This window comes from Ranitomeya variabilis, chromosome 5 (genome assembly GCF_051348905.1).
Source record: "Ranitomeya variabilis isolate aRanVar5 chromosome 5, aRanVar5.hap1, whole genome shotgun sequence".
NCBI classification, from domain to species: domain Eukaryota; kingdom Metazoa; phylum Chordata; class Amphibia; order Anura; family Dendrobatidae; genus Ranitomeya; species Ranitomeya variabilis.
This window is the reverse complement of record NC_135236.1, coordinates 602,693,712-602,720,087: the sequence shown is the minus strand read 5'-3', so window position 1 is coordinate 602,720,087 and position 26,376 is coordinate 602,693,712. Positions and strand designations below refer to the sequence as shown.

General features: G+C 43.8%; 1 protein-coding gene across 4 annotated transcripts in view; it reads left to right on the top strand.

The window, feature by feature from the left end:
• The window catches only part of JADE2 (jade family PHD finger 2), a 309,232-nt gene that overhangs the window by 68,027 nt on the left and 214,829 nt on the right, over positions 1–26,376 (top strand). For all 4 annotated transcript variants that reach the window (XM_077266044.1, XM_077266043.1, XM_077266042.1 and 1 more), the window contains exons 2-3: positions 3,209–3,266; positions 3,351–3,436. In XM_077266044.1, the coding sequence (XP_077122159.1) occupies positions 3,209–3,266; positions 3,351–3,436 (144 nt within the window). The remainder of the gene's footprint in view (positions 1–3,208; positions 3,267–3,350; positions 3,437–26,376) is intronic.

Below are 26,376 nucleotides of genomic sequence, written 5' to 3'. Positions count from 1 at the left end.
ACTCCATCCATCTGGACCATTTATGGTTGTTCGACACTCATCATTAAACAAGACTGTTTGAAAATTAGTCTTCATGTATGTCTGGGCCCACTGCAACCGTTTCTGCTTGTGAACACTGTTTAGGGGTGGCCGAATAGTAGGTTTATGCACCACAGCAAGCCTTTGAAGGATCCTACACCTTGAGGTTCGAGGGACTCCAGAGGCACCAGCAGCTTCAAATAACTGTTTGTTTCTTTGTAATGGTATTTGGCAGCTGCTCTCTTAATCCAATGAATTTGTGTGGCAGAAACCTTCCTCATTATACCTTTATCTGCATGAACTCTGTCTGTGCTCTGTTTCAGTCACAAATCTCTTCACAGTATGATGATCACTCTTAAGTTTTCATGAAATATCTAATGTTTTCATACCTTGTCCAAGGCATTGCACTATTTAACTCTTTTCAGCAGCAGAGAGATCCTTTTTATTTCCCATATTGCTTGAAACCTGTGGCCTGCTTAATAATGTGGAACATCGTTTTTAAGTAGGTTTCCATTAATTAGAATCACCTGGAAAACTAATTATCACGTGTTTAAGATTGATTTCCGTGATCCATTGAACCCTGAGACACAACACCATCCATGAGTTTATTTGAAAAACAAAACAATTAAATCTTTATGATACTTAAATCCAATTTGCATAATAATTTGGAACACAGTGTAAGGCTTTTACTACGAAAATATGTGAATTAAATAATTAAAATGTGGCTCACATGAGACTGGAGATAATTCTTTGTCTTAGATGATCTTGATCATTTAAAGGGAACCTGTCACCCCCAAAATTGACGATGAGCTAAGCCCACCAGCATCAGGGGCTTATCTTCAGCATTCTGTAATGCTGTTGATAAGCCCCAGATGTATCCTGAAAGATGAGAAAAAGAGGTTAGATTATACTCACCCAGGGGCGGTTCCAGTCCGGCTCTGGTCCGATGGGTGTCGCGGTCCGGTCTGGGGCCTCCTATCTTCTTACGAAGACGTCCTCTTCTCGTCTTCGCGCTGCGGCTCCGGCGCAGGTGTGCATTGTCTGCCCTGGTGAGGACAGAGCAAAGTACTGCTGTGCGCAGGCGCTGGGCCTCTGACCTTTCCCGGCACCTGCGCACTGCAGTACTTTGGTCTGTTCTCAACAGGGCAGACAAAGTACGCCTGAGCCGGAGCAGCAGTGTGAAGACGAGAAGAGGACGTCATCTTAAGAAGATGAGAGGCCCCGGACCGGACCGTGATGCCCACAGCAGCGGGACCGCCCCTGGGTGAGTATAATATTTTTTCTCATCTTTTAGGATACATCGGGGGCTTATCTACAGCATTCCAGAATGCTGTAGGTAAGCCCCTGATGCTGGTGGGCTTAGCTCGTCGTCGATTTTGTGGGTGACAGGTTCCCTTTAAGGTTTATCTTACAGTTTATCCCCAATAAATCCATATCATAAGGTTGTATATAGACTGTAGCATTCCGATGCACCGATGTGAACATTCAGCATACATAGTTTTAATATGGATGAGTAAGGTTTAAAGCATTTTTTGTGTTTAATTTTGAAGCATGTACACTCCAATTTCTACTTCTAAGCAATCAGTGTAAATGTGCCCTAATAGCAATAAAAATGTCTAATCTTTTAGGCTATGTGCACAGTTTGCGGCCTCCTCTGCGAGTTCTCCCGCAGCGGATTTGATAAATCTGCAGGGCAAAACCGCTGCGGTTATCCCTGCAGATTTATCGCGGTTTGTTTTGCGGTTTCCGCTGCGGGATTACTCCTATACTATTGATGCTGCATATGCAGCAATATGCAGCATCAATAGTAATGTTAAAAATAATAAAACATGGTTAAATACTCACCCTCTGACGTCCCGATCTCCTCGGCGCTGCACGCGGAGGTCCGGTTCCAAAGATGCTGTGCGAGAAGGACCTTCGTGACGTCACGGTCATGTGACCGCGATGTCACGGTCATGTGACCGCGACGTCATCGCAGGCCCTGCTCGCACACCAACCCTGATACCGGACGGCCGCGTGCAGCGCTGAGAGGTGAGTATATCATTTTTTATTTTAATTCTTTTTTTTTTTTACACAAATATGGTTCCCAGGGCCTGGAGGAGAGTCTCCTCTCCTCCACCCCGGGTACCATCCGCACATTATCCGCTTACTTCCCGCATCGTGGGCACAGCCCCATGGGGGAAGTTAGCGGATCAATGCTTTCCTATGTGTGCAGAATCGCAGCGATTCTGCACAAAGAAGTGACATGCTGCGGAATGTAAACCACTGCGTTTCTGTGCGGTTTTTCCCGCAGCATGTGCACAGCGGATTGCGGTTTCCATAGGGTTTACATGTAAATGTAAACGCTATGGAAACTGCTGCGGACCCGCAGCATCAAAATCGCCGCGGATCCGCGGTAAAACCCGCAGTGTGAACATGGCCTTACAGCTTAGACTGCGTTCTCACAATGAGCCTTTGGTGCGTTCTTGATGTTGCTGAATTTCTGCACATGATACTCCGATTAGGTTACGTGCCTTTTTTCATTGCGTTTTTGTGTGCGTTTTTTTACCATGTGTTTTTATCTTGTTTTTGATGCAGCATTTTTTTTTCTCTTTTTTGTGTGTTATGCTTTAAATAAAGCTGATTTGGTTTTGATACTTCCTGTTTTTTTTTTTTCGTTGACAAAACTTTATGGCTATGCTTAGGTGCAGATTACATGAGTTTTTAATGCATCTCCACTGTGGAAATGTGCTAAAAACACACTGGCATCTTTATGCTGCAGATTTTCTGCATCTAATATAAGTCTATGGGAAAATCCCCCAGAAAACTCATCATACCCACAAGAGAAATTGACATGCTGTGGATTTGAAACACGCACCGCAGGTTGGTTTACACAGTGTTAAATAGAAGCACAGTGGGCAGGAGATTTCTATAAATCCCATCCACTTTGCTGGAACTGTAAGACGTTGATGCAGTAAAATCACACAGCTTCAAAACGTGTCAAAAGCTGATTGTGGGAACGTAGCCTCAAAGTTACAGCGAGAAACATTAAATATATGAGCTCCGTCAGCCGTACCCCTAAGCCACCTCTGCCTTCAAAACCATTTGCTTGTGTCTGTGGCAAGTCCCCCCCGATCAGTCAGATAACTGTATCTCGTTTAGTATTACATTATATTCCAACTAAGGAACTATTTTCCTTTCGTTTTTTTAGATGGAAGAGAAGAAGAGGAATTTCTCGTTAAGCAGCGATGACTCTGACACCACTGATAGTAAGACATTAATGTGATGGCCCGTGTGAAATGACTAGATATATGCTATACCTTCTGTGCATTTATGGCTTGTTCTCTCTGTAGGTCACACAACATCCTGGTCAAGATGTTCCAAAACGCCAACCACAAAAAACACCTGGACCAGGCAGAAGGAGAAGAAACCATCAGAGGTGCGTTGAATAACTCTTTCTAGGGATCAAGTCTTCTACTGTGTCTAGCTAGGCCAAAAGTGTGTTTTGGTGTATGCTTGCCGGGTTTACACCTGGTTCCTTATATCTTTCTTAAGAAGAATCAAGTTTGGATATGGGCACTCATATTGGTACAGGTAACAGGTTTTTACCTTTATGATATGTAAAGGTTCCCTTCATATGTTACCTCTTTGGTAGCTTCCAACATTTCCATCAGGACTATCCTCATATCTGTGATGTCTCTTGCTTATACAAATATCTTTTAGCCTTACTTACATTTAAGCCCCCTCCCCCATAATCATGAAAGGTAAACCTGTCAATTTTGGGGGGATCAGCCAACCTTCTAATAGGTATGGTGACCTCCCAACTCTGCAGAAGGTGGGGCAGATTGGCTGTTGGAATTTAAAGGCTTTACGTTTTGTTCTCTGGGAGAGTAGCCACCACCATAGTAATCTGGCAGTGGGTTTCTTTGCTCTCCCCATTGAAAAACATGAACGCTCCGCCAAGCCCAGCAGTCCATGTATGAGTTTAGAGCGATATCTGCTGGATGAAAGAATGAGCTTCACAGAAAAAAATCCCAATCAGAAAGATGGGCAGGAAAAAATTGTAAGCTTCCAATAAAATCTGAATTTATTCATGAATATAATGAAAAAATACAAATCCATAATAGTACAGGCACAAAAAAATGGACTGGTGGTTGAGCCCAATAGTAATGTACAACAAAATATTAATAAGGTGGATTGATGTATTCATTATTAATGACAATTTGTGGGAAATATTCAAAGTAAATGAGATGCAACCAAATGTACCTAGAAGTAGTGAACCGAAAAAAGGGAACACAAAAGAATATTAAAAAAATATCTAAAATAGCACCCATAATTTTAATTCTTATTTCATAAATCAGTAGTACACGTGAAAATAAGAAACTCTGCAATATATGTTATTACATAAATCTATTTCTATTTCTCCTCCTGGATTGATCTTTCATCCTGAGTTTGTGGATAAAACCTGTATTCAGTAAAGGCAGATTTCTCCATTGCTGTTATAGGAGATAACAGTTGGTGCCTATAGCATTCTATGGAGAGGAGGAGGGGGAGCGAAGGCCAGACACGGACCACCTGCTTCACTTCTCAATAGAACTGTATAAGCACCAACTGCCATCTCCTGTCTCAGTGATGGGGAAGTCTGTATTCCCAGAAGACACCGAGTACCCGTGAAATGAGAATGGAAGACCAGTCCAGGCACATATGAAGCAAAAACGGACTCGATCAGTTCCTCTTTGTCGCCGCTCACCTCCCTGAACACCACAGCTTTGTGAGACGCATTGTGTGACTTGTCCACATTAATACTGGCTAATGTGTTCCCGGTAAGGAGGGGCCATTACTGTCATTAGCCCAGTGTGCCCAGGCCTTCAGTCTGGATCATGTCGGAGCTCTCAGCTGGTATTTGTAGCAGTCTCGCTCAGTAATGGCGGAGTGTTATTTCTCCCCACTGGCAATCATGTGTGTACTTGTTAGTCTCCAGTGTAGTGTCACTCTCCTGCCGTCCCCGTGCTGAGCCTGGAGGCATGTTTCTGTTCCTCTCCTAACAGTAAATGAAGTCTGTAGGAGGAGTACAGTCAGGTTATGGAGGCAGCTCGGAGTAATGTTTTCTGAGGTAAATGTTTGGTTTTGCGCTGTTTTTTCACATTTAATGTGATATATATGTGAGCATGTTGGGCTTTGTAGTTTCCTCTTGAATTTTGAATACATCCGAGAACGTTACCGCAAGTAAATATACGTAAGATCGGTAACTGCAGACTCCACTTTTCATGCTGTTTTAATAGTTAAGACGATAAAAGTGCATTTGGTAAAGACCAAAGGTTCTGAGGGCTCTTTTGGGGAACAAGTGTGGCTGTTTTGATTTAAGGGCTTGCTCACAATTGCGTATAAATGGGACCAGAGCAATGCGAGAAAACAAGGCTATTTATTTACTATAGATCTAGAAGTAGATTTCTGAAAAGTTCTGATTGGATCATTATTGGCTTAAGCCCACCATGCACAAAACCTTTACCTGACCAATGTCCGACTGCTGGTATCAGAAAAGAAGTCGTCCATGTTGAAAATTTTAATCTACTTATTAGTTCACAAAACATTTTTTCCAAACATTCCCTGATGTATGGGTGTATTGGTGGAAGCATTCAGAGGATCATTCGATCAGTGGTTGATCAGCCATCATCCTATTACCATCTAATGTGTACAGGCCCTTCAGGATGTCAGCAGAGTTGGCTATTTGGCCCATCCCCTATAGGTTTATACCCTGTAATGTTCCTGCTATTCTTGCTATTTTGGCTTTTCTATACCCCAGAATGTGTCATGAGTACACAGATGAACATTGTGTGCAGATAAAGGTTTTTTTGTTTTTTTTTATTTTTTTTAGGAAATTTGTTATTTTTTTACATCCTAGCATTATTCCAAGGATTTATCAGGTCAATCCCACATTGTCGATGTTCCAAATAGCTTATCACATTCACTGTCCCAATCTCTCTACAGTCCCATAGAGTTCTTCCAGAGCGGTTGGTGAGACCTGGGTAGGGACGGACACACATGTAACGTATTGATGGATCGCTCCCTGACACTTAGCACTTTAATTACCGTAGCTCATTGATCCGTCTGATAAACTCCGAACGCCAGCCATTTACTCAGGCGCATGGAGACTGATTTAATCATTTGACTGTTATTATTACAGTGTAGCCGCAGTATATCATGTGATTGATGGGCTTGTTTCACTGTCTTCGGATTTCTCTTAGACGTCTGCCAACAAAACATTGACGTTTAGCTGTGACAGGTTTAGTGCCACTTGAATGAATAGAAAGTTTTTAATATTTTTTTAGGTTAACAGAATAATTTTACGGAACGGTACAAAGACTGACATGTTGGCGGAGATAGTGGCAGCCTTATATGTTCAATAGGAGGACCGTCTCTTGTACAACATGCACCGTATTTCATGCATTCACACATCGATCCGTCTCATGACCTCTACAAGATTATCATTTAATTACGCAGAACTGGATTGACTTAATCAATGTGAGGACATCATTGTAAAGCGTTTTGGCACTTCGGGTCAGTGACCGCTGACATGCAGTTTGTTAATGACACTTCCGTGTGGAGCATAAAATGTTCCCTGGAGAATTGTGCAGGATACAGTCACTTACCACTAAACAGCTAATTTGATATGACTTATGTTTGACAATACAAACTGCATATTTTATTAAATAGATCTCTTAGACCCAATGAAGCTGGTATTTATATTTTGATGCAAGTCAGAATGGTTGCATAGTCCTTTATGAAAGTTTTCCTGCCTGAAATTTGGTCTCGTGCAGATGACCATACTAGCGGTCCAAGTGCGATCTGACAAAACATTGGATTGCAGTTGGGTCAATGTTATTCTATGGTGCCTTCCTCATGTCAGATTTTATCCTTGGACATAGCCAATCTGGGGCAAAAATTGCAGCATGCCCAAATTTGATCTGATATTCGGATCGCTCTCTTCCGTGCAAGTCAGTTAATGGAAACCATCGGACTGCACTTGGATGACATCTGAGTGCAGTCCAATCTCCATGGACTGACCCAGTGGAGAAGATGGAGACATTTTTTTTTTTCCCATCTTCTCATCATCGAAAAGAATCGTAGCACACTATTCTCTGCAATGAGAGACTATATGTTCATGTAGGACTTAGCTTTAGGCCACGTTCACACGTTCAGTATTTGGTCAGTATTTTACATCAGTATTTGTAAGCTAAAACCAGGTGAGGAACAATCAGAGAAAAAGTATAATAGAAACACGTCACCACTTCTATATTTATCACCCGTTCCTTGTTTTGGTTTACAAATATTAATGTAAAAATACTGACCAAATACTGAATGTGTAAACATGGTCTTAAGATGAGTATTTTATGAGCCCATAAAAAGAGAGAATCCACCCCTCTCCAAGTTTGATACAAAAAAAGTTATTCCACCATGTACATGCACTGCTTCAAGCATTATTGGTCTTTGTCAAACATTATGCCTTGCAAAGACTGACAATGGTTGAAACATTGCATGTAGCTTTTACATCAGACCTGGAATGCTGCAGAGCTTCTCTTTTTATGACTTTTTGATACCCTCAGGATATGAACATGATGGTGCTTTGCACCATCAAATAGTATTGCTAAAGAAAAGTGCTTCTGTGTTTTTAAAAAACAATATTGACATTCATTTTTAAAGTACCGGTAAGTACATCAGGCTCATCAGGTTTGTGAGAGCTATTTAAAAATGTATGCAGTTTGTATTATAAATCTAGTGAAAGATCCTCTCTAAAACAAGTGTGTATTGGTCGTAGGAGAGTACTGTTGATGCTCAGATGAAGTCACTTTTAATATAAGGCTCATTTGTATTTTGCATAATTTTTTTAAGCAGCCAGTAATTAGAGAAATAAATGTTTTAATTTCGCGTCTCATGCTTACTGTGAGGAACTGGAGCTGGAGACATGTGCAGTGGTCGTGGTATGGATCATATATCATGTTTGGACTAGACTGGCGGGAGATTCAAAAGCTGTGGACCAACCAAAGGTTGAGACAGTGGGTATCTCTTGGTATGAGGGCAGTGGAACAATTGACCCCAGGATGGGATCTTGTGGTCTGGGGATATTGCATTGTGACCATCTATCCGGAATTGCTGTAAGACCATGGATGTAAGAAATAAAAAAAATTGTTGCATTGTTAACCTGCCTAGGTGATTATTACAACCTACAATCTACCATCTTCATAACACAGTATTTACGGCATGTACGTGGTGGATAGGAAGGGCCAGATCATGTCTTGGATATATTCATGCTGGAACAATTTTGTATCCAAACTCCCAGATTACTTAAAAGAATGGGTAGCTAGCTAATAGAAAACCACTCAGTCTGGATAAATCTGGAAGATTGGCTGATTGGTCTGCCAATCGACCAGGGCTACATGGAAGTACAGCCCCACTGAGTCGGGAACAGGGGCTTACAGGGAGGCCAGTGAGACCCAAGGACCGGCGAGAGAAGGAACTGTGGGGATTTCGGACTTCACAAAGTGGGTGAGGTTTCCCAAGTCTGGTCCACATTGGGGTGAGGGGGGTAAAGCTGGTAATTGTAGACTCGTGGGACACTTTGACAGGGAATGCCGGGAACATTCTAACCTATTTCATTTGCATCCACAACCGGTGAACACTGCTGCAATGGGGCTGGAATTCTAAGGGAGAGAGGATCCCACTACCCCGACCGGAAGGGGCATATGTGATACAAGGACAAGTGTCCCAGACTACATGGAACACCTCAGCAACAATTAACCAGCATCTGCAGTCGGTCTGGGTAGAGGGTGTAAAGGCTGCAGATCTTCATGACTCTGGAACCTCAGTCACATTGATCAAGGAACATGTAGTACCGGACCAATGTATTGCTCCCGCCAGTAGTGAGTAATGCACAAAATGCAATGACTGCTACCATGAAGGAACAGGGACAGGGGGAGGTAAAATTACATCAAGGAAGAGGCCCAGGGACTTCAGGACACTGAGTCTTTCATCAACCTGGTCAGCCCAGATATTGTCCCCTCCAGAATACAGTTTACCAGGCTGCCAAGTGACCATCTCGCTAGCTGGGGTCAGTGCTCTGGGGATGGGCGCATTTATGTGTTCAATTTACCGACTAATGTATGGGAGAAGGAGTTGGAGGAGTTGTTCCATTGGTACGAGCACATCCATACCATCGAGCTGAAGATGCAGGATCCATGGAATGTGGAGGACACCGTGGTTGGACGCAATGAATACAAATTCGGTTCTCGTCTAGTACATGTGGAGTTTCTCACGTCAAGACGCCGATCAAGGAGTGAATATGGAGGACCCCGCTGGAAGAACAGACCCACCGTTACGACTCTGTTGTCAGGTTTCCCGAGACCAGGAGCACCCTAGCTTGCCCTGCTCCCTGGATTACTTCTGATGGTGAAGATGCCGGGTTCACATAACTTGCCTTTGCTCCTGAATCCGCCCTCAGTCTGTACCCTTCCCCCACCCAGGAAAGAGGGGAGTAGTAGTGTACCGTAATGCGAACAGGGATAAAGGAAAATACCAATCATACAAATATACACACATAAACATTGAGATAAACACTGTGGAGTGGAGGATGGGATTAATCTAAAGTAGGAGAAGAAAAGGAATTTTCACACACTCAAAACCTAGCAACAGTCACAGATAAATCCACCAAACTCCTACTCAAATAACCAACAACAACTTCCAGCCATGCAGCAAAAGATATCTCTGACAATGACTGGTAGCCAGAACCCAGATTTTATAGGAGTGGCTAACAGTGCACAGCTGAGAGCCTTAGCTCCAGGAGCTCCAAACAGAGCAGATTAACTCCTGCACTGCCCAAAGATATTTACACCATTAACACGGTTTAAATATGAAGGTGAAGTGCTTCTAACCAGAGCAGGAGTAGGAGAAATCGGACGCTGCGTCTTCTGGCTCCTCTCTGTCGTGGTAAACCCGTGACACATTGTTTCCATTCAGTAACAGTAAGCAGAGGACTTAAGGCCAGACACGAGATTGGTATTCAGGTAAAGCAAACATCCCATTACTCTTGTTAGGGTCTCAGAGACCTCATCGGAGCCATTGTTTCATATGACCCTGTAGGTTGACTCTTGTATGTTAATTTGTGAATACATGCTGATTATGTATTGCATGAGCCCAGTTTACTAACCTACACAACTTTGTACAAATAACCTGCTTACTTATCCTATCAAACATGAAGGATCACCTCCCCCCATCTTCATCCAATCCTGTGAAAGTGTCCTGAATGTGTACATTGCATTGTGACCATCTACCAGGAATTGCTGTAAGACCGTGAGCGTAAGGAATAAAAATAATTACATTGTTAACCTGCCTAGGTGATTATTACAACCCACAACTACAGATCTTCACACTTTTCAATTAACATTTCCTGTATATTTGCATATGTAAGATAGTTAGACCTTGTACCCATATGTACTAAGCCTATAGCACCATGAAAAGCAACACATACAAGGAAAAAGTTTAAGGCATATAGCCAACATAAAAATAATTTTGTATTAATCTAATATATAATTGCCTACTTCCTGCAATTTGTGCCAACTTCCGTGGCTTTGTCCGGAGCTAATGTCCGGAGCTAATGTCCGGAGCTAATGTCCGGAGATAAGTGACGTCACCAGTGTCCTACACCCAGGCAGAGCACAGGGGCCCCAGGCAGCATATGGGGCCCCAGGCAGAGCACAGTGGCCCCAGGCAGAGCACAGGGGCCCCAGGCAGCATATGGGGCCCCAGGCAGAGCACAGTGGTCCCAGGCAGAGCACAGGGGCCCCAGGCAGCCTATGGGGCCCCAGGCAGAGCACAGTGGCCCCAGGCAGAGCACAGGGGCCCCAGGCAGCATATGGGGCCCCAGGCAGAGCACAGGGGCCCCAGGCAGAGCACAGTGGCCCCAGGCAGAGCACAGGGGCCCCAGGCAGAACATGGGGCCCCAGGCAGAGCACAGGGGCCCCAGGCAGAGCACAGGGGCCCCAGGCAGCATATGGGGCCCCAGGCAGACACAGGGGCCCCAGGCAGCATATGGGGCCCCAGGCAGAGCACAGGGGCCCCAGGCAGCATATGGGGCCCCAGGCAGAGCACAGTGGCCCCAGGCAGAGCACAGGGGCCCCAGGCAGAGCACAGGGGCCCCAGGCAGCATATGGGGCCCCAGGCAGAGCACAGGGGCCCCAGGCAGCATATGGGGCCCCAGGCAGAGCACAGTGGCCCCAGGCAGAGCACAGGGGCCCCAGGCAGCATATGGGGCCCCAGGCAGAGCACGGGGGCCCCAGGCAGAGCACAGGGGCCCCAGGCAGCATATGGGGCCCCAGGCAGAGCACAGGGGCCCCAGGCAGCATATGGGGCCCCAGGCAGAGCACAGGGGCCCCAGGCAGAACATGGGGCCCCAGGCAGAGCACAGGGGCCCCAGGCAGAGCACAGGGGCCCCAGGCAGCATATGGGGCTCCAGGCAGAGCACAGTGGTCCCAGGTAGAGCACAGGGGCCCCAGGCAGCCTTTGGGGCCCCAGGCAGAGCACAGGGGCCCCAGGCAGCATATGGGGCCCCAGGCAGAGCACAGGGGCCCCAGGCAGCATATGGGGCCCCAGGCAGAGCACAGTGGCCCCAGGCAGAGCACAGGGGCCCCAGGCAGAGCACAGGGGCCCCAGGCAGCATATGGGGCCCCAGGCAGAGCACAGGGGCCCCAGGCAGCATATGGGTCCCCAGGCAGAGCACAGGGGCCCCAGGCAGCCTATGGGGCCCCAGGCAGAGCACAGTGGCCCCAGGCAGAACATGAGGCCCCAGGCAGAGCATAGGGGCCCCAGGCAGAGCACAGGGGCCCCAGGCAGCATATGGGGCTCCAGGCAGCGCACAGTGGTCCCAGGCAGAGCACAGGGGCCCCAGGCAGCATATGGGGCCCCAGGCAGAGCACAGGGGCCCCAGGCAGCATATGGGGCCCCAGGCAGAGCACAGTGGCCCCAGGCAGAGCACAGGGGCCCCAGGCAGAGCACAGGGCCCCAGGCAGAGCACGGGGCCCCAGGCAGAGCACAGGGGCCCCAGGCAGAGCACAGGGGCCCCAGGCAGAGCACAGGGGCCCCAGGTAGCATATGGGGCCCCAGGCAGAGAACAGCGATATTTTGGACCACTGTGCGGTGTTTCAGACCCCCTGTATGATGTCTGGGGCCCTGTTCTTAAGTATATTAAAGATTAAAGTAACGTATATTAAAGTATATTTTAGATCAAATTTGACACGTTTATGAGCACCATTGAGTGATATACTCAAGAATGACATAATTTTTCAACATTTTATGGTTTCAAACTGTAAACACTCAGAGTTTTTTTTACTTCAACCAGAAAACCTTAACGGTTCATAAAAAACTTGACTGTTCAGGATATGATAAAAGTCATAGTATTCTGAATCTTTAACTTATAAAGATACCTTTACATGGGGTGATTATTGGTTCCAGAGAGGCTTTCGGCCGATAATCGTACACATGGCTGGTGACAGGACAATACAATATAAACGTTCAAAGGTAAACACTGATAACATTAAAATCTAATATATAATTGCCTAGAATACTACTTCCGGCAATTTGTGCCAACTTCCGTGGCTTTGTCCGGAGATAATGTTTGGAGATAAGTGACGTCACCAGCGTCCTACACCCGCTCAGGGAGGACAAAGATATATGCCTTCGTGGTGCGCGGCACTTTTCTGATTGGTTGCCGCCTGCCGCGAGCGACCAATCAGAAATGTGCCGTACTGTCAAGAATTGTCAAGAGCTGGTGAGTGCAGCCATTTTTTGTTCTTTCTTACTATTATTTATTAATTGTATTATTCTTACATTTGAATAAATAAAGTATATATGGATTCTAGACTCCCGATTCTTTAGAATCGGGCTGCCATCTAGTACATCATAAAATAACATAAAATATGTAGACCGTAATATAGAAACCTCACAAGAATACAAACAAAATGGATGAGTAAATTCCTGGATAAAAATGTACACCCTGCAATATCCATGTCTACCATGAAATGGCACTTAATATTTAAAAAAAAAAAAAAAAGCATGCTGTAAAGGTGTGAAAATATAGCAAATGCGGTAGTATCGAAAACCAAAGGAGGATATACTTCACTAATTGACTGCAAACATTCAAGGGTTTCCAATAAGCCTAAAAAAGCTGATAACAGTCAAGAGGTGCGGAATCGGTAAGCCAAACCTCCGACTCTGACTCCTCAATTTCCCTTACTACCGACTCTGACTCCACAGCACGGCCTCACTACTGAGCATGTTCATAAAGTGCAGCACAGATTTATCATTACGACACCAAAGCACAGCTTCACTACTGAGCATGTACATAAAGTGCAGCACAGATTCATCTCTGCTACAACTCCACACCACTGATCACTACTGAGCATGTAACATAGTAACATAGTTAGTAAGGCCGAAAAAAGACATTTGTCCATCCAGTTCAGCCTATATTCCTATATTCCATCATAATAAATCCCCAGATCTACATCCTTCTACAGAACCTAATAATTGTATGATACAATATTGTTCTGCTCCAGGAAGACATCCAGGCCTCTCTTGAACCCCTCGACTGAGTTCGCCATCACCACCTCCTCAGGCAAGCAATTCCAGATTCTCACTGCCCTAACAGTAAAGAATCCTCTTCTGTGTTGGTGGAAAAACCTTCTCTCCTCCAGACGCAAAGAATGCCCCCTTGTGCCCGTCATCTTCCTTGGTATAAACAGATCCTCAGCGAGATATTTGTATTGTCCCCTTATATACTTATACATGGTTATTAGATCGCCCCTCAGTCGTCTTTTTTCTAGACTAAATAATCCTAATTTCGCTAATCTATCTGGGTATTGTAGTTCTCCCATCCCCTTTATTAACTTTGTTGCCCTCCTTTGTACTCTCTCTAGTTCCATTATATCCTTCCTGAGCACCGGTGCCCAAAACTGGACACAGTACTCCATGTGCGGTCTAAGGCTACGTTCACATTTGCGTTGTGCGCCGCAGCGTCGGCGCCACAACGCAAACAAAAACGCGGCAAAACGCATGCACAACGCTGCGTTTTGCGCCGCATGCGTCCTTTTTTCTATTGATTTTGGACGCAGCAAAAATGCAACTTGCTGCGTCCTCTGCGCCCGGACGCGGGCGCCGCAGTGACGCATGCGGCGCAAAACGCAAGTGCACCGCATGTCCATGCGCCCCCATGTTAAATATAGGGGCGCATGACGCATGCGGCGGCGCCCGACGCTGCGGCGCACACTGCAAATGTGAACGTAGCCTAACTAGGGATTTGTACAGAGGCAGTATAATGCTCTCATCATGTGTATCCAGACCTCTTTTAATGCACCCCATGATCCTGTTTGCCTTGGCAGCTGCTGCCTGGCACTGGCTGCTCCAGGTAAGTTTATCATTAACTAGGATCCCCAAGTCCTTCTCCCTGTCAGATTTACCCAGTGGTTTCCCGTTCAGTGTGTAATGGTGATATTGATTCCTTCTTCCCATGTGTATAACCTTACATTTATCATTGTTAAACCTCATCTGCCACCTTTCAGCCCAAGTTTCCAACTTATCCAGATCCATCTGTAGCAGAATACTATCTTCTCTTGTATTAACTGCTTTACATAGTTTTGTATCATCTGCAAATATCAATATTTTACTGTGTAAACCTTCTACCAGATCATTAATGAATATGTTGAAGAGAACAGGTCCCAATACCGACCCCTGCGGTACCCCACTGGTCACAGCGACCCAGTTAGAGACTATACCATTTATAACCACCCTCTGCTTTCTATCACTAAGCCAGTTACTAACCCATTTACACACATTTTCCCCCAGACCAAGCATTCTCATTTTGTGTACCAACCTCTTGTGCGGCACGGTATCAAACGCTTTGGAAAAATCGAGATATACCACGTCCAATGACTCACCGTGGTCCAGCCTATAGCTTACCTCTTCATAAAAACTGATTAGATTGGTTTGACATGAGCGATTTCTCATAAACCCATGCTGATATGGAGTTAAACAGTTATTCTCATTGAGATAATCCAGAATAACATCCTTCAGAAACCCTTCAAATATTTTACCAACAGTAGAGGTTAGACTTACTGGCCTATAATTTCCAGGTTCACTTTTAGAGCCCTTTTTGAATATTGGCACCACATTTGCTATGCGCCAGTCCTGCGGAACAGACCCCGTCGCTATAGAGTCCCTAAAAATAAGAAATAATGGTTTATCTATTACATTACTTAGTTCTCTTAGTACTCGTGGGTGTATGCCATCCGGACCCGGAGATTTATCTATTTTAATCTTATTTAGCCGGTTTCGCACCTCTTCTTGGGTTAGATTGGTGACCCTTAATATAGGGTTTTCATTGTTTCTTGGGATTTCACCTAGCATTTCATTTTCCACCGTGAATACCGTGGAGAAGAAGGTGTTTAATATGTTAGCCTTTTCCTCGTCATCTACAACCATTCATTCCTCACTATTTTTTAAGGGGCCTACATTTTCAGTTTTTATTCTTTTACTATTGATATAGTTGAAGAACAGTTTGGGATTAGTTTTACTCTCCTTAGCAATGTGCTTCTCTGTTTCCTTTTTGGCAGCTTTAATTAGTTTTTTAGATAAAGTATTTTTCTCCCTATAGTTTTTTAGAGCTTCAATGGTGCCATCCTGCTTTAGTAGTGCAAATGCTTTCTTTTTACTGTTAATTGCCTGTCTTACTTCTTTGTTTAGCCACAATGGGTTTTTCCTATTTCTAGTCCTTTTATTCCCACAAGGTATAAACCGCTTACAGTGCCTATTTAGGATGTTCTTAAACATTTTCCATTTATTATCTGTATTCTTATTTCTGAGGATATTGTCCCAGTCTACCAGATTAAGGGCATCTCTAAGCTGGTCAAACTTTGCCTTCCTAAAGTTCAGTGTTTTTGTGACTCCCTGACAAGTCCCCCTAGTGAAAGACAGGTGAAACTGTACAATATTGTGGTCGCTATTTCCTAGATGCCCGACCACCTGCAGATTTGTTATTCTGTCAGGTCTATTAGATAGTATTAGGTCTAAAAGTGCTGCTCCTCTGGTTGGATTCTGCACCAATTGTGAAAGATAATTTTTCTTGGTTATTAGCAGAAATCTGTTGCCTTTATGGGTTTCACAGGTTTCTGTTTCCCAGTTAATATCCGGGTAGTTAAAGTCCCCCATAACCAGGACCTCATTATGGGTTGCAGCTTCATCTATCTGCTTTAGAAGTAGACTTTCCATGATTTCTGTTATATTTGGGGGTTTGTAACAGACCCCAATGAGAATTTTGTTACCATTTTTCCCTCCATGAATTTCGACCCATATGGACTTGACATCCTCATTCCCTTCGCTAATATCCTCCCTTAAAGTGGACTTTAGACAAGACTTTACATAGAGACCAACCCCTCCTCCTCTCCGATTTTTACGATCCTTTCTAAACAGACTGTAACCCTGTAAGTTAACTGCCCAGTCATAGCTTTCATCTAACCATGTCTCGGTTATTCCCACTATGTCAAAGTTACCTGTAGATATTTCTGCTTCTAGTTCTTCCATCTTGTTTGTCAGGCTTCTGGCATTTGCGAGCATGCAGTTTAGAGGATTTTGTTTTGTTCCAATCTCCTCGCTGTGGATTGTTTTAGAAATGTTCTTACCTCCCTTCTGAGTATGTTTTCCTGGGTCGTCTTTGTTCGAGTCTAATGTTTTTCTTCCCGTCCCCTCTTCTTCTAGTTTAACGCCCTCCTGATGAGTGTAGCGAGTCTTCTGGCAAATGTGTGTTTCCCAGGTTTGTTGAGGTGTAGTCCGTCTCTGGCGAGGAGTCCATCGTACAAGTAATTCACACCGTGGTCCAGGAATCCGAATCCTTGTTGTCTGCACCATCGTCTTAGCCAGTTGTTCGCATCAAGGATCCTGTTCCATCTCCTGGTGCCATGCCCGTCTACTGGAAGGATAGAAGAAAAAACTACCTGTGCATCCAGTTCCTTTACTTTCTTCCCCAACTCTTCAAAGTCCTTGCAGATTGTCGGTAGGTCCTTCCTTGCGGTGTCATTGGTGCCAACATGTATCAGAAGAAATGGGTGGACGTCCTTGGAGCTAAAGAGCTTTGGTATCCTATCAGTCACATCCTTGATCATCGCACCTGGAAGGCAGCATACTTCTCTTGCGGTTATGTCCGGTCTGCAGATGGCTGCTTCTGTGCCTCTCAGTAGTGAGTCTCCCACCACCACCACTCTTCGTTGCTTCTTGGCTGTACTTTTTGCTGTCACTTGTTGCTGCGTACCCTTTTCTTTTTTGCTTGCTGGTAGTGCTTCATCCTTAGGTGTGCCATCTTCAACCTCTGCAAAGATTTGATATCGGTTCTTCAGTTGTGTGGTTGGTGATTTCTCCATGGTCTTCTTGCTTCTTTTGGTCACATGCTTCCACTCATCTGCTTTTGGAGGTTCTCTGACACTTTTTTCACCTTCTGTGACCAGTAGAGATGCTTCTGTTCTGTCTAGGAAGTCTTCATTCTCTTTGAGTTTCAAAGTTGCTATTCTTTCTTCCAGACCCCGCACCTTTTCTTCTAAAAGGGCCACTAGTCTACACTTCTGACAGGTGAAATTGGATTCTTCTTCTGGTCGATCTGCGAACATGTAGCACATGTACATAAAGTGCAGCACAGATTCATCTAATCTACGACTCAACAGCACTGATCACTACTGAGCATGTACATAAAGTGCAGCACAGATTCATCTCCGCTAAAGGCCGAGAGCCTTAGATCAGGAACCGAACAGACATTTATAGGACATTTCATAACTTTCCCAAATTCTTATGAAAAAATGTACAGAACATTCTGCCCTGAACTACTGTACCCAATTTATTACATATTTTAGGAGTCTGAGACAGTCCATTTTATACTGAATCCGACTCCAGCAAAATGGACACCAATTCCATGACTCCGACTTCACAGCCCTGATAACAATAGCAAAAATGTCGTAGATCACATGAACAAGTGCTGCCATAGTAATACAGTCAAAGTGACAGAGAGCCCAGGTTCTTTCCCCACCTGATGCTTGTTTCGCTTGGAAAACTTTATCTGGGGGTCATATTTAAAGGGAACCTGTCACCACGTTTTTGGAAGATGGGATAAAAATAGCGTTAAATAGGGGCAGAGGTGGGCATTACATTAGTGTGTTTGTTATGCGTTTATTACCCACCTAAGTTGCCGAAATACCTTTGCAAAGTCTCCGTTTTCGCCTGTCAATCAGGCTGGTCTGGTCAAAAGGGCGTTGTCTTCCCCCAGATTTTGCATAGTTTTCCGTTGGTGGCGTAGTGGTGTGCGCATGCCCAAGGTCCCGAATCCTCTGCCAGGGGATTTAAAAGAGCGTGCTGTTCGTTTTCATTGGTGATCGGTGGGCGCGGCCATCTTCCTTTGGCCGCGCGTGCGCAGAAGCGGCGCTCTGCTGGCCGCGGCTTCAGGAAAATGGCCGCCGCGATATCCATCTGCGCACGCGCGGCATCCCGCGGCCATTTTCCTGAAGCCGCGGCCAGCAGAGCGCCGCTTCTGCCCACCGATCACCAATGAAAACGAACAGCGCGCTCTTTTAAATCCCCTGGCAGAGGATTCAGGACTTTGGGCATGCGCACACCACTACGCCACCAACGGAAAACTACGCAAAATCTGGGGGAAGACAAGACGCCCTTTTGACCAGACCAGCCTGATTGACAGGCGAAAACGGAGACTTTGCAAAGGTATTTCGGCAACTTAGGTGGGTAATAAACGCATAACAAACACACTAATGTAATGCCCACCTCTGCCCCTATTTAACGCTATTTTTATCCCATCTTCCAAAAACGTGGTGACAGGTTCCCTTTAAGTACAAATTCTGTAATCTATAGTACAATTGTACATATTTTATTATATATCATTAGTTATTGATAAAAAAAAAAATTATCTCTTATCCTTTAGGATTATTGACACGTAGCATTTTTGTGTTTTTAAGGCAGAAAAAAACACGGCATTTTACAGTAACAGCAAAATGAATGAGCTTTCTAAAATCTCATTCACACCATACATTGTGGTTATGTAAAAAGCCTTTTTTTAAAGCCGTAATCTTAATCATTTATCAGGACATGTTTATGCACTCGTTGTAAAAAGCATACAGCCGCAACTTCAGTCTTTTCTGTGTACATGAATATTCTGTGCATATCCATGTAAGAGTAGGATTTTTTTTTTTTCAACGGCTTCAATAGTTTTACCCATAAGAGTAAGATGGTTTGACTGAAACCACACTAGTGTTATTTTAGTGGAATGCTATCTAGGACAACATTGACACTAATGTAATAATTATCGATCATTTTTCCCTGTCAGTAAATATACTGCTGATTTTGGTTTTCATTGGATCCATGTACTCGCCACAATATCCTGTAGGTGGTGAAGGAAGCATCCACAATTATATGCCTATATTTTGCTGATGTTTTTTTATTGTAATGACTGTGTATAGTGTTGTGTAGTCCCCCCTTGTAATTTATGAATTATTTCATTGTGAAGTCATATCCAGCGAGAGTCCTGTGACCACATTCTCCGCGACTCTTCCAGTCTACATGGTAATTTTGGATTAAAGAGGAAAGCTAGGATCCCATCATGACCAAAGTAAGGTCAAGAAGTTTCAGGCAGGAGAAAAGTATATCACTTTCGAATACACACGTTACTCTTCTGAGAAGTGGGGTACTCCAGTTGGGTGATAAAGCTTGGTTTTGCAGTCTGTATTTTATTTACTCCCAAATACTTTTGATGAAGTATGGGTCAAAACTATGCAAGACATTTTGTAGCCCGTCAAAAGTGGTAAACTATTTTTATGAATTATCCTTTGTGCCAAGTTTGAAATAAGACAGTTCTTTAAAATGACAGTGCTCAGAGCAAACTATGCCATGCAGAACCAGATTGTCATTCCTCTCTCGCCTATTTGACTCTACATTGGATGGTCTGATGATGCCACCAAAAATCAGTGGGTTCAAACCATATTTCCAAATCTGTATTGGCACCTTTAGATTTGACATTTCGCTCCTGAGAGTTCATTTCCTCTGCTCCAAAGTTCACATTTCATCACATGCACTGTGATCCCGGGATGGCTACTTAGTTATGAAAATTGAGTTTGTTTACCTACCAATATAGGTTTTTAGTCTGACATCTTACCCAAGGGCTGGATCTTTTGTGATTTGCATTGCTGAGAATACTTTGTAGCACATTGTTGTCCTGTGCTGTCAACTTAAATTAGGCCGCTCTAATTTTGCCTAAATTTTACCTGTTGACCTTCTGTAGGAAATGCCAACTTGGATCTACAGCAGTGGAAGTTACTCCCTGAGAGCCCTGTTATGGACCTCTCCGGGGCAGATAATATCGTGATTGCAATGCCCAAGTCAACCTTATGAGCAAGATTGAGCTATATATAGGAACTCCCTTAGTTAAAAACCATGACGCATAACAGCGATTTGCAAAGTTGAGTTCATACAAAAAGAGACAGACAAAAATGTGGAATACTCCATTGGATACAAAGACCTAATGATCTTACATCCTCGAACACTCAGTTGAAAGCTGATGTGGAGCGTAGAGCCAGTGGCTGCATGTACTGCGGTACCTACACATGCCACCAATCTATCCGATGCCAACAGCTGACTTAAGGCCATCACAGTTGGCGCAATGACCTCACTGCATTGTGCCGTGTTCACCAGGCGAAGGAGGAAGAGGAGGGATATTATTTATTGTAATTTCAGATGTACACATATGGAGTTATATGGCCTAAGAAGAGTATAAATATATAAAATAAAAAGCCTATAAGGGTGAAGCCCCACTAGATATTACCCTTCTCTAGCAGGTCAAAAAAAACGTAGCTTTTAATCCATTATATTAAAATATTTCATTTGGGTAAGGTAATGAGGTATATTAATATATAATTTTGTGTTATTAATTCACTCAATATATGTTCAATAGATGTTGCTTATTTCCATGTAATACAGAGAGCACGACAGGGTACCATCAATAAATAATGACGAGGTAAATTTTGAGTGTGTAAAATTTCAAACCTACAGCCGTGTCCCCCAACATGTTTCACAGAGTCATTGGTGTCATCCGGGGAAGTGATATTACCATGAATGGCTATTTGAAACCAGTGCTGTTACTGGCGGGGCCCCCTCTGTGTCCTGCTCAGGGACCCACTGTGGACCTGGGGCCCTCCAGAGGATTTTCCAGTTTGCTGGCAGGTTAGTCCGACCTTGGGCACGCATAAACTCTTGCTCCTGTGAAGAAAAAAGCTCAGAGAAATGTCTTACCTCACAGAAAGCTACAGCTGTGAGCCCCTCTGTGTCTTCCGCATACTCACTTCTGATTCCTACCCTGCCCCCAAGCTTTACTATGTACCAGCCACAAACTGGAGGTCGTCTGCATGGTTGGACACAGTACATAGAAGGGGCACATTTATAAGATTATCTCAGCACAGGAACATTTTTTTTTTTAACACATTCAATTGTGAAACTTGTTATTCCAAGAGCTATTGATTAAAATGTACTTTGTTCGTGGGACAATCCTTGAAAGAATAGTCAGGGTTTTTTTTTAATAAGGGACAAATTGCAAAGATGCTTGTAACCAAGGAATCTTAGAAGACAAGGTCCTAGTGCTAGACAGTAGATTCAGCAAGGGAGCTGTCCAGCATCACCAGGAACTAACCAGTAGCTCACATACTGCTACTGCTTGGGAGTATCTAGGTTTGAATCCTGACACAAAATATTGATAAACAGTGCTGTTATCTGTTTGCCAAAAAAATAGCTAAATATTTCCCAGACTTTCCTGTTCTGTATTACTAATCCGTCACAATTGTCCCACTGCTATGAGTCCTTGAATAAAATGTTGCTCTCTTCTCCCATCACTTGTCCTCTTACTTTATGTCCAGCAGCCCCCTGTCCAGGCTTTAGCCCCCAAATAGATCCCAGGTTCCTCTTTTTTTTTTTTTTTCTGGTTCAAAAATTACCTTAAAAACCCGGTGAAATTGACAATTAATATTGGGTCGTATGATTACAAATTATTTCTAGATTGCTTGTTTGGCTGGCAGCTATTCTCCCTAGCCTCTATACGCACTTGAATGTCTTTCATAGATCCTTCTGTAATGGATTATTTTTTTAAATACTAGATCCCTTACTAACCAATGACAACTTGACATGTGAACAGAGCCTCAGACAAAAAGCACTGCCGTTGGGTAGAAACTTTCCATCATTTCCACTCCGGTGATGTAGTAGATGCATTTATATCGGCTAGATCTACGGAGCCATAAATATCTCGCATTTATCTCTAGCCCCTTCTCGTATGCCATGTGTGCGGCTAGTAATAACATTACAAAGTGGATGGTATGGAGCGACGTGGGCAGTGTGATTGTGCCAGAATATAGTGTTATTACTTAAAAAGTAATTACAAGCAATGTGAAATACTATGAGAAGTAGTAAGGATTAGTCACACCGGATATTACAGAGGATTATGAAGCAATTAAACTAATTAATGCAATTAGTCAGCACTATAAAAATTAATAAAAACTGTGAAAGCAGTATCGAATGTGAGGTTTTGTATTTTTAGCTGAAATACACCTTTTTTTCATTTGGAAAGGCTGCCAGAATATATTTTCAGACTTAGGCCAATCTGTTTCAGATTTGTATATTTGCCTCCATAGTGTGGTTTTAGTTTGGCTCATGGTCAAGTTATGTATTGTTCAGTGTTTTTTTTGTTTTTTTTATTTTTTAGAACAAATGATGATGATAGAAGCACCTCTTTTGGCAGGAAATCAAGTGAGAATTGGTGGCTTGCCATAGGTATCCACTGCATGAATTTTATTTATGTAGTGCCAACAAATTCTGACGCACGGTACAAAGATTGTCATCATTCCAAGTAGTCCAGGGTCTCTTGTGCATGCTGATAAAGTTTACTGCAAAAAAAAAGTCTGATTCAACTTCATCAGGTTTTGGCACCAAAAATGCAGCAAAACCTGATACCTGTTTTTTTTTTTTTTTTTTTGCACAAAAAACACTGAATTTTTCAAAAACTCAGCTCTTTGCCAAATCAGGAAAAAAAACAAGCTGTGTGCATAGACTTTGTTTGTACTGTCAAACACAGCTGAAAATTTGCATTAAAAAACGGTCCAAAAGCGCAACGTGTGAACATAGTCTTAGACCATGCCTCAGATGCACACAAAGTGATCAGTAATGGATAGACTGTCATTGTTCTCGATAGCACGTGTTCTGGTTACAGAGGATGATGTGCTGCCAAAAGTGATGATTTTGAAGCAACCTTAAAATTTTTTCACCCAGTAGACTGTATACAATACACGATCTTCGGAAAATAAGCCTCGTTGACGATAATCGATTAGTATAAATGAAGCTGTCCCGATGCGCGAGCGGCTGCTGCCAGCTTCCGTTCCCAGAGATGCATTGCGAAATTACCCAGAAATTCTTGATAATTTCGCAATGCATCTCTGGGAACGGAAGCTGGCGGCAGCCACGCGCGCATCAGCAGACAACGGAAGGTGAGAATAGCACGTTTTTTGTTTTTTTTTATTATTTTTAACATTAGATTTTTTTTTTACTATTGATGCTGCATAGGCAGAATCAATAGTAAAAAAGTTGGTCAAACAGGGATAATAGCAGCGTTAACGGACTGAGTTACCCGCGGCATAACGCGGTCCGTTAACGCTGCCATTAACCCTGTGTGAGCGCTGACTGGAGGGGAGTATGGAGCGGGCGCCAGGCACTGACTGGACGAAAGTAGGGAGGGACTAATTCTCGGCCGGACTGTGCCCGTCGCTGATTGGTCGAGGCCGCCAGGCCTCGACCAATCAGCGACTCGGGATTTCCGGGACAGACAGACGGAAGTGACCCTTAGACAATTATACACATATATATATATATATTATCATGCTTTTCCTATGATATGCTACATTCATTGCACAACTGAACTCCATGTTGCTCTGAAGTGAAGGTTGCGTTGGGACAAAACTTGCAGATTATTCTCTATAAAATAATTGAAACAGCCAATCTGACATGTGAATTCTTAGATATGATCTGACTTTGTGCCTTTATTCAGAAATATTGGCTTCATTTTAGCCAATGTGTGATATCTAGTCTGATAAGGATCACAGTATACATCTCTGCCATTAGCTTACTGGCATAAATTATAACTCTTATTAAATAGTTGAAAGTGGTTGGCGTCAGGGCGGAGGGAGATCCCAGTTGGCTTCTCTGGATCTGTTAGGCTTCCTGCCTATGTGTATAGGGAGAGGCCTGTCCGTCTAGCTCAGTGGGCGGGGAGATGCCGGTGTGGACACACCTCCTGGACTAAACGCCTCGTGTACCTCCGCAGTGTAAAACCGGTCTGCAGCAGGCAAGAGCTGGTTTATTTGTGCCGCCCGTGGTTCAGCCAACGTGAAGCAGCTGTCAGGTTCCCTTTAAAAGTGTTCTCTTCTGTCACCAAGCTATGTGAGGGTGACCTTTAACTATGTGACATTATCTTATCCGCCTATTGTGTGTCCTAATGATTTTACAGTGGTGTTTGTGTCTTGTAGGTTTTTCTTTCTCTGTGGTTAGCCGTGACTCATTCTCTCCACAGAAAGGCCTTTGAGGAGCTCGGTGCTACCTTTCTGTGCAGTTGCAATCATTTCATTTTCCTGAACACCGGTGCTGGTTATTACATTTGTGTTTGAGCTTCCTAAACAGTTGCTCACATTGTTTGTTATAGCAATTAACATCACCCATGCAAAACCGTAAAAAGCCGCGTTGCTAAGCAGCCAGGTTTTATAGACAATGTCTACATTTCTGCAGAACCCAAGAAATAGTAAACAGTCACAGTAAAAAAAAAAAAACTGATTTCCTTCTTTTCCCCTAAATTTACTCTATTCTATCAAGCCTCTTGTTCATCACTGTCCAATTTACCATTTGTTCAGCTTTCATAAATAATTCAGTGGAGTTTGAGTAGAATAATTGAGTCCCTTTTTTCCCCCTCAATTTTAGGCAATTGAGTTGTGAAAAGCGTTTCGATTAGTGCCTGAGTGGATTAGTTGATGCAGGATTTCCCGTTTGCCGATAGATTTCTCTTCAGGCACATCACTTAGAATGAAGTCTTAAGATTTATGTTCCATCAAGATGAGCTACTTCACAATCCACAGCGAGAAAGCAGGAGATTTTGGAATCCTATTACTCAGAAGTCATGGCCGGCGTCTGCGCCATCCACCGAGCACAAGAAGAGAAAAATGAGGCCTTCTGGAATCCAAAATGCCAGATAACATTATGTGGATAAATAACACGGGGAAAGGGTTTATGCTGCTGTCTCTGGAATCAATCGTGAAAAGCAAAAGCTGCGTATTTGTATACACAATGAAAGAAAAACAATGCTCGGGCCGGCTGCAAGCCCAAGTTTGACTTTGTGTCATAACTAAATTAGGATATACGGCCTTTGCCAAATCAAACAAATTCAGAAAATGACATGGACCCTCGCCCAAACAGCAAAATGGCAACCACCCAACAGCTGTTCAGAAAGTTCTATGTTCATGGGGCAAATAATTCGACAGGAGGCCGGGTCCAGACGGGCAGATAACAAGCAGGCCAGTGGCACCGAGTCTATAGTCCGCTGGCGCCGGAGCCGCCTTCTGTGTCATACACGGTGCTGCTTGTCTGCATTTGTGCTACCACATTAGCTAGCCTTAGTCTGTGTGCCATACGTGTGGGGTCCACCTAGTACACAGGCAAAACATGTCTGACAGCATGCTCATCTAAGCAAGCTCTAAGGACGTGAAGACTTGCAGGAGAACAACTTGGGGCTCTTCACATGTCAGTATTTCTCGCTATCCATGTTTTAACAGAGAACCCACCTACCTATAATAGTCTATGCAGTCTTTCCAATTTTTTCACAGTGGCCCGCTCAAAAGCATGGCGATTTGTCTAACATTACTGCTCAATCACACGAGATTATATCCCGGACGTGCTAGCTGATGTTTTATCTGATAGCACTCGGACTAATGTTATACTATGCGGCCAGGGGTGGATTAAGGGTAGCCAGGGCCCCGGGCTGTTCAGACACTGTGGGCCCCCTCCAGTCATGTGACGGGGGTCATGTGACGGGGGTCATGTTATACCCAAACCAGATTATTCCAGAAAAATGGCCGGGCCCTACTCTACTGTAACCTATTAAATATTTGTTAAAATGTGCAATACAATTTAGGTATATTTTGACCAATAATATCACATGCAAGGAACAAATACCACCGCGCCATGACCAGACCACAAATTACAACCACAGTGATCGAA